General features: G+C 46.2%; 1 protein-coding gene across 1 annotated transcript; it reads left to right on the forward strand.

Annotated features, from left to right (window-relative positions):
- The first annotated feature begins 6,096 nt into the window (after positions 1 to 6,096).
- Positions 6,097 to 9,240, forward strand: LOC134943856 (myeloid-associated differentiation marker-like). Its single transcript, XM_063932452.1, has 2 exons — positions 6,097 to 6,383; positions 8,077 to 9,240. Exon 2 carries the CDS (start codon positions 8,214 to 8,216, stop codon positions 9,069 to 9,071), a length of 858 nt encoding a protein of 285 aa, XP_063788522.1. The 5' UTR covers positions 6,097 to 6,383; positions 8,077 to 8,213; the 3' UTR covers positions 9,072 to 9,240.
- The last annotated feature ends 411 nt before the right edge of the window (positions 9,241 to 9,651 follow it).

Below are 9,651 nucleotides of genomic sequence, written 5' to 3' on the forward strand. Positions count from 1 at the left end.
GGAGTGGCCTGAGCGCAGCTGATACTCCGGTTCGGGTCTTTTGCTGTGCAGTGGTTACAGGCTTTGTGCACTGCAGGGGATCCGGTGCTGGTTTTTGTGCTCACAGTCTGTGAGGTCTGAGTGGGGCGTGGACAGCACCTGCTATATAAGGCCTCTTCTCAGGTTAAGCAGATGCTGCTGAATCTTTGTTGGTTAGTCAGTTCCTGAAAGTTAGCCAGTACTGTGTAGCCTTGTATTTGTTTGTTGCTTACTGCAAATAGGCCTTGGGATTTGGTACTACACTCTGCCAATCCAGACCTAGCAGTAAGACTGGAGTCAGTCGTTTAACTTGCTGGGGTTCTTTTGCTACTCTGTGAACTTAGCAAGTTTGCGGCTGTATTCTCAGACTTGCCTGCCAAAATCCTTTCTCACTGTGCAAGGTGTTCTGGTGTCAGTTTAGTGGCAGTAAGCTGAACCAGTGCACTGCAAGTGAGGACTAGGATTGTGGAGACTCTCCTTGTGTCTATTATTCCATCTCTGACCAAGGAGTTTACTGCCACACCCGTTGGTAACCCTTTAGGGTTTTGCTGTTGCCCTTAGCAACAGCATTTCGGGTTCTCTACGTATTAAAACACAACATCTTGCTTCTTTCCATCTGAGCACTCCTAATACTAGGGAGACACCCAGTTTCTTAGCCTCTGGGCTTCTCTGTTCACTTTGTGTTTATTTTGTTACCCTATCACCTTCTGTGTACGTAATGTCATATTCCCCAGTCTGTCTGTGAGTTCATTTGTTTTGCATCCCTCTCCGTTCAGACACCAGTACATTCCTGCAGGCACTGGTGTGCATAACAATCAGATACTTCCTCTCTCGCCCGAGAGTGTCGGTACACTCGGCAATGCAAGTACTAGGCCTCATGGTGTCAGCTTTTCGACATGGTAGAGTACGCTCAATTTCATTCCCGCCCTCTGCAGAGGTTAATCCTTTCCAAGTGGGACGGCCTGCCTCATCGGACCAAGTCTCAAATGATCTACTTGACTCCGGAGGTCCGTTTGTCACTGAGCTGGTGGCTACAGGACCAACAATTGGGCATGAGCCGTCCCTTCTGGATCTCCAACTGGGTCCTCCTGACAACGGACGCCAGTCTGCGAGGTTGGGGTGCGGTGTTGGAGCAACACTCTTTCCAGGGTCGGTGGACCAGGGAGGAGTCTCTCCTCCCGATAAACATTCTGGAATTGCAGGCAGTGTTCAATGCGTTGACACTGGCCCTGCCTCTGGTACAGAACAGGCCTGTTCAAGTACAATCAGAGAACGCCACCACGGTGACATACATAAATCATCAGGGCAGCACTCGAAGCTGCATGGCAATGATGGAAGTGTCAAAAATCTTCCAATGGGCGGAACGTCATCTACCAGCCATATCGGCAGTGTTCATTCCAGGAGTCCTCAACTGGGAAGCGAACTTCCTCAGTCGTCAGGATGTGCACGCCAGAGAGTGGAGTCTTCATCCAGAAGTATTTCAACTCCTAGTGGACAAGTGGGGCCTACCATATGTAGTCCTGATGGCGTCTCGACACAATCACAAGGTTCCGGTCTTCGGAGCAAGACCAAGGGATCGTCAAGCAGCGTTCGTGGATGCAGTGGCGATTCCATGGAACTTTTGGCTGCCATAGGTGTTCCCTCCAGTGTCACTCCTGCCCAGGGTAATACGGAAGTACAAGCAAGAAGTAGGATTACTACTTCTAGTCGCTCCAGCGTGGTCCACACAGCATTGGTTCTCAGACCTGCAGGGTCTATTAATAGAGCGTCCTTTTATACTTCCTCAACGCCCAGACCTCCTCATTCAGGGCCCATGTGTCTATCATGATCTGGCCATACTTGCTTTGACGGCATGGCTTTTGAAGCTTCGCTCCTGAGAGCAAAAGGATTCTCCGAGGCGGTCATTCAAACTATGTTGAAAGCCCATAAGCCAGCTTTGGCTCGGATTTATTACAGGGTCTGGAATTCTTACTTCACCTGGTGTGCAGCTAAAAATTCTGATGCATATACTTCCAGAACTTCCAGGCTTCTGGCTTTTCTACAACAAGGCCTAGACTTGGGCCTTCGTCTGGCCTCCCTCAATGTCCATATGTCTGCCTTGTCGGTGTGGTTTCAGAGAAAAATTGCATCTCTTCCTGACATTCACACTTTCACTGAGGGTGTTATACGGATTCAACCTCCCTATGTCCCTCCTGTGGCTCCATGGGATCTGTCTGCTGTTCTGAATGCCCTACAAGAATCTCCATTTGAACCTCTTGAGTCTGTCGACCTGAAATGACTTATGCTTAAGGTCATATTTCTATTGGCTATTGCCTCTGCTAGGAGGGTGTTGGACTTAGGCGCTTTGTCCTGTCATCCACCCTTTCTGATTTTTCACTGTGACAGGGCAGTTCTTGGAACTCGCCCAAATTATTTCCCTAAGGTGGTATCATCTTTTCACCTTAACCTGGAGATTGTGGTTCGGGCCTTCATCTCTTCTGGTTTGTCCTCCGAAGAAAGATCTTTGGATGTGGTACGGGCTCTCCGTATTTATGTGGAAAGGACTGCCTCTATCAGGAGGTCAGATTCCCTTTTTGTACTTTTTGGTTTTCATAGATGTGGCTGGCCCGCAGACCTTGTCCAGATGAATTATAATGGTGATTGCACAAGCCTATGCGCAGGCTGGGCTCCCAGCTCCTGCTGCTATCAAAGCCCATTCTTGTTGGTCTGTTGGACCTTCTTGGGCAGCCCTCCGTGGCGCGTACGCAGAACATTTGTGCAAGGCGGCTATTTGGTCCTCAGTGAACACGTTCATCATGTTCTATGCCTTTGATACTTCCGCCTCCCAGGATGCTTCCTTGGGACGCTGGGTTCTTGTGCCCGCTACAGTGTGTCCCCTCCCATGAGGAACTGCTTTAAGACATCCCTGATGTTATTCCCTGTGGAGCCCAGTGTACCCCGCTGCAGAAAAGGAGATTTATGGTATACTTACCATTGTTAAATCTCTTTCTGCGAGGTACACTGGATTCCACAGGGCACCCACCCTAACGCACTTAGCTTCTTTGGGTTTGTATGGCATTAGCCGCTAGTCCCTTCTCCTGTCGTGAGAATGTTGGTCTATGTTACTAACATCTACCGTCTCTCTTACCTGCTACTGCATTGGACTGGTTAACAAAACTGAACTCCAGGGCCTGGAGGCAGGGCTATAGAGGGTATAGTGCATCCTGGGAACAGTCAAAGCTTTAGCCTGTTGGTGCCTTGGATCAAGATCCAACTCTACACCCCCAACTCTACACCCCTATGTTATTCCCTGTGGAATCCAGTGTACCTTGCAGAAAGAGATTTGACAATGGTAAAACTACCATAAATTTCCTTTTCTCTTGCAATAGTGTCCCTTATTCACGTTACACCACACAGTAGTACCACTTTACCTTATATACATTATTCCTCACTGTAGGCCCCTTATTCACATTACACCACACCATATTGCTCTTTATCCACACAGTAGTGTTTTTTTCTATACATTACACCACGCAGTAGAGCACCTTATACACATAATGCCACACATTTATAATGCCTTTATACACATAATACCACATAGTATTACACATTATTAATATCCTTATAAACCTAATGCACCTTACACATTATGCCAACCTTTATTAATGCCCTTATACACAATGTCCCTTACACATTATGCCAACCTTTATTAATGCCCTTATACATTTAATATCCTTTGCACATATGCTGCACATTATTAATGCCCTTATGCATATAATGACACTCAAAATGTCCCTTATACATATGCTGCACATTATTAGTGCCCCTATACACATAATGACACATATAATATCCCTTACACATATGCTGCTCATTATTAATGCATTTACACAGATGACACACATAATGCCCCTTACACATATGCCTAACACTATTACACAACCAACCGCCATGTACACAGCACTCACACGGCTGCTAACACTGTGACCTCTGCCTCTGCTTGGATACCGATGTGTCCTCATGCATCTAGCCTCAATATGCCATGCAGCAGGAGATGCCTGTCATGAGTCAGCTGGCAGCTCTGCTAACATTGGGCGCTTTGTTGACGAAAATGTGTATTTGCATTACTATGTGGCTAGGATGCACAAGCAGCTTCTGCTGATTAAAACGATATGTAGCATGCCTATATTCTGTGTGCGACTGTGGCTGTATCTGTATACGAAATACTACATATGCAGATACAGCCACTGACACTGTAATGTAGCATTTTGTATGCAGATACAGCCACAGTCACACACAGAATATAGGCATGCTGCATATAATTTTATGTAAAAAAATTAGGTATGTAAAGATGCTAACTGGTTAAAAAAATTAGGTATGTAAAGATGCTAACTGGTTGCTGTAGGCAGTGGTGCCGAGAGGGGGGGGGGGGTGCAAATTACCTGCCCAGGTCCCCCCCCCCCCCCCCCCTTCCCTTGAAGCAGCAGCTGCAGCTTTTCTTCTCAGCCCCAGTGGCAAACGCGGGATTTGCATGGGGGGGGGGTTTCCAGAACTGGGCGGAGCCAATCACGGGGGTGGGGACTGAGGTGACCCAGTATATGCTGGGTCCGTAAAACTAGTGTGTGTGTGTGTGTGTGTGTGTGTATATATATATATATATATATATATCTACACATATATATATATATATATATATACATATATCTACACACACATATATATATATATATATACATACACACACACATACATATACACGGGTGGTCTTCAGTATGCCGGCGGTTGGGCTCCCGGCGACCAGCATACCGGCGCCGGGAGCCTGACCGCCGGCATACCGACACTTACTCTCCCTCGTGGGGGTCCATGACCCCCCTGGAGGGAGAATAGAATAGTGTGGCGCGCGTAGCGTGGCGAGCGCAGCGAGCCCGCAAGGGGCTCATTTGCGCTCGCCACACTGTTGGTAAGCCGGCGGCCGGCCTCCCGGCGCCGGTATGCTGGTCGCCGGGAGGCCGGCCGCCGGGAGATCGTAGTGAACCCATATACACATATACATAGCATATTAAAACATGCATACATATATATATATATATATATACACACACACATACAGTACACATATATATAACACATATATATACACATGTATATATATATATATATATATATATATATCATATGTGTGTGTGTTTATATGTATCTATGTATGTATATACATGTGTATATATGTAGGCACATGGATATATATGTACTATAATTAAAATAAAGTAAACTTTTATTGCACTTGCAAGTGCCACCAGGAAGACAGCAGGCTGCAGAGGACGCTAGACAGTCATTAATAATACTCATGCAGCTAAAAAAAAATTAAAAATGTTTTTTTTTGTTTTTTTTAGTGGAGGGGGGTTTCTGGGTACTCGGAAACCCCCCCTGGGTGCGCCACTGAGCCCAGCACATGCTGCTGTGTGCTTGGCTGCAGTGTGGCCAGGGAAGTGCTTAAAAATAAAGTAAAAAATCTGTATTTTTTTCTAAGGGTGCATGGTCACGCCTCCCGTGATTAGGCCATGCCCCCTGAAAAGTACTTGGGCCCAGCCAGGCTCTCTACTGCCCTGGCTGGAAGACATGCCATGCTCCTGTGAGTTGGCGTATCATGTGCTAGCCACGCCCCCAAAGAGGTGTGGCCATACCCCCAGCATGCTGTGGCCACACCCCCTCCAGGGGAGGGGGGGGATATGCGGGTGCCCAGAAAGTTGTTGTAGCGGGGCCCAGGATTTCTCTTGGCATCCTTTTGCGGTAGGCAACTTCTCAAACTGTCCCCTTCTGCGGTAGGCATCTTCTCAAACTGTCCCCTTCTCCACTGGTGAGAAAGTTTGATACATCTCCCCTTAGTTTCTTTAACTCTGCGTTATCTATACAAATCATGTCCAGCAGAAATATCCTGTCAAGCGATGGGAAATCATACAGCTGGATAGACCCAGATTACCGCAGGAACCTGCCAATTAGGAAATGCCCCTTTCCAAAACGTTTTCCCCAGGGTGTCAGCTGAAGCAATGCAATTGGGAGGGGCATTTCCAGGTGTGCTGTGGGTGTGGCGTATAAGTACAAGCAGGCACCTTTCACAGTACACAGGTTGCAAGACTGGCTGACTACACACACCCTCTTCCACCTAGCAGAGCAAGGCGTCTCCCAGAGACAGGTTGCTGTACCCGCTGTGTGCATTCCACAGCCTCGCAGGGCAGATGACCAACCCTGCACACTCTGCACTGCAACACCTGGCACAGGATCGGACTCTGTACAGCCCACAACCCGGGCACAAGTGAGGACTGGCCGACGCTGGGCTAGATACAGACATGTGATCTGTTCTCGCTAGTCACAGTCCACCTGCTCCCCAGGTATTTATCTTCCGTATTAACAGTCATTAATATACAGGCTTTCCATACTATCCCTTTAATCTGGGACACTCCTGAATTACACAGGTTCTGTGGCTGTCTGATTTCAAGGCTGCATTTCACCTGGTTTTATTCTTCCACAGAACCTGTGTAATTTATAATCTTCCCTGTTTAAGGGACAGTATGGGTTATTTATATGTAGTGGCAGCATATTTCGTTGCGCTTTACTCTTGGCTCTTGGATGATGTCATACCTTTACATCAGTAAAAGGGGACATTTGTGGATTATTTTTTGTCACTTTACCCCCCCCCCCCCCCCCACCCCCCCCCCCCAGTAAATAAATAAATAAAAATTTGCTTTATTCTTAGTGCAAAAAGTCACAGGATTTAATAGAATGTAGTTAGTGGGGGATTGACGTCTGAAAGAGTTTGGACTTGTGATGCAATAGAATAGGGGTTATCTGTATTTGCATATCTCCCAACATGACCCTCTCCAGGAGGACACAATGCTCTGCTTCTGGACTTCCCTCTTAATGTATGATTGCTGGCACCTGTGTTGAACAGGTTAATGGATAAAAAAAGGTGTTTGATCACAGGTGCCGGCAATCATACAGTAAGAGGGAAGTCCAGGAGCAGAGCATTGTGTCCCTCCTGGAGAGAGTCATGTTGGGACGTATGTATTTGCCAAAGGAGTTGGACGCTGTCCTGTACGCATGAAGGGAATCTGATACTGCAAAGTTTGGTAAGGTGGATCTCATTGATGCTGGAATGAATGAAGCTTTGATGAGACGGGAACCGCAGAGTGTGGATTATTTGCAGAATGAAATTGCAGCGTGTGGGTGGGGAACGTAGCACAGTAATAATGCAGCATCAATATGATTGGATGATTGCCTGTTGTGTTATGGCCATGTTAGGATGACTTGTATTGACCTTAGCACGCAGTCTGAGTTGCACTGGCATGTGCCACGATGGATTTAAGACTGGGAGCGTAGTGTGGATTTGGACGCAGAATGATTGGCAGGTAGTGAGTGTCTGTAGAAGGCAGCGGGGCATAGTGAGTCTTGCAGGTGTGTCGCAACCGTTTTGAGGGCTCTGTGACTTCATTGGCAGCTGTAGTGGCCTGGTCATCTTACAGCTTAAATGGACATTCCGAGGTTTGCTCAGAGCTTCAGTGGGGCAATGCGTCAAAAGCTGCGTTTTTGTGTGCAAGCGGAGGATATTGCTCTGCCATAAAGAGTTAATAGCACAATTTATCTGCATATCTGGCTGGGTCCCTTGATAAAAAATAAAATAAAAATAAATATATATATATATATATATATATATATATATATATATAATATATATATAAATTATAAAAAATGTTAATGTGTGTAAACACTGCTTGTACATGCATGGTAATAGCAGGAGTCAGGCAGTGGAGCCCACCGGTGGTTTCCTGTGGGCCAGTCCGACCCTGGCTGGAGGGTATGGAGATGCTAAAATAAAATGATCAGATTTAAACATTTTGATTTTGCCTCGGTGATGTCACTAGTGAATAAATTGGCTGCATTCTCATGAACATTGGTATGGCCTAAAAAAATGGCTGCCTACACTATGCACATGTGAAGGGTTCATTTCAAGCCATGAAATTAAACAGTGAACCCTAGAAGGACAGTTCAATAAGCTCTAATATGTTCTATGTTTCTGTGTTTTAGGTACAAATCTTCCCATGGAGTGACTCTTGAAGTAAGGCTGTTCCTGGTCAAAAGACAGGTCATTAATTACTCTGTCCTCCAACAACGTCTGCCAACCATCCCTTAGCTCCAAGGACTGTGCGGCCCAACACAAGAAAATGGATTTCCGTGCCTTGGTGTCACCCTTGCTAATCTTGCGCTTCTTTCAGATCTTCTTCTCCTGCACAGCCTTCAGCCTAGTGGCCAGCGTAGATGCGTTCCATAATCAATATGGCGCCTGGAGTATGTTTACATGGATCCTTTGCTTTGTGATGACCATTCTAATCGTCGCTCTGGAGCTTTCTGGGTTCTGTCACAAAATCCCCATCTCCTGGGAGGACTTCACCTCGGCTTTCTCCATGTTGGCTTCCTTGATGCTCTTCACCACTTCCATCATGTATCCTGCCGTCTTCTTAAATGGAGGTTGCAGTGGACACAGCTGTGCCTGTAGTGGGGCAGCTACCGCCATGTCCATCCTGTGCTTCTTTGCTTATGCCATCGAGGTGGGCCTCACCCGGGCAAAGCCTGGGGAGATTAGCGGCTTCCTGTCTACCATCCCAGGCCTCTTGAAGGTCTTTGAGGCCTATGTGGCATGTATCATCTTCTCCCTCCTTCCTGGCTCCTACCCATACCCTGGTCTCCAGTGGTCAGTGGCTGTATACTCTATATGCTTCATCATCACCACACTTATAATCATCCTTACAATCGGACGCCTCTTGCCAAGTCTGCCCATTAACTTTGAAAGAGTCCTCATTGGTTTCAACTTTTTGGCCGTGGCAATGTATATTACAGCTACAGTTGTATGGCCCATATACTTTTTCAAGTCTGTTCCAAATAGAGACGGGTGTCAAGCTTACTCTATCTGTCTATGGGATAATGGTGTTGGTATTACTATTCTCACTATTATTAACCTGCTGGCTTATATCGTAGATACGGCATATTCCCTCAGGATGGTTTTCTTCACAGTCCAAGCCTAGACTTAGGAAATGTTACGTATGAATGGACTCTCCCTTTTTTACAATATGTTAAAAATATACACCGCACAGCTGCAACACGTAACTGCAGAGGGTTAGAGCCTGCTGAGGACTCTGAAACTTGTTTTATAGCTGAATTTGAAAAAAATCAATTAAAGTTAATGAGATCGGTGCCGTGAGGCGGGAAGAATCATTTATATCTCAATTTGTGCAACCTTGTTTTAGTATCTGTATATAGCTCCCCAAGTAGTGATAAAAATAAAAAAAATGATGCCACTATGTCCAATAAAGGCCATTTCTTTGATGCATATGCTTGCTGAGTCACACATAAGGGGTCATTGAGCAAACCAAAAAAGTTAGCAATTGAGCAAAACCATGATGCACTGCAGGTAAGGCAGATGTAACATGTGCAGAGAGAGTTAGGTTTGGGTGGGTTATATAGTTTCTGTGCAGCGTAAATACTGGCTGCTTTATATTTACACTGAAATTTGGATTTCAGTTTGAACACACCCCACCCAAATCTAACTGTCTCTGCACATGTTATATCTGCCCCACCTGCAGTGCAACATGGTTTTGCTCAATT

Source organism: Pseudophryne corroboree, chromosome 7, assembly GCF_028390025.1.
Source record: "Pseudophryne corroboree isolate aPseCor3 chromosome 7, aPseCor3.hap2, whole genome shotgun sequence".
NCBI classification, from domain to species: Eukaryota; Metazoa; Chordata; class Amphibia; order Anura; family Myobatrachidae; genus Pseudophryne; species Pseudophryne corroboree.

Excerpts from the sequence above, each read along its gene's own strand:
- LOC134943856 (XM_063932452.1), top strand. The coding sequence starts at position 8,214 with ATGGATTTCCGTGCCTTGGTGTCACCCTTGCTAATCTTGCGCTTCTTT.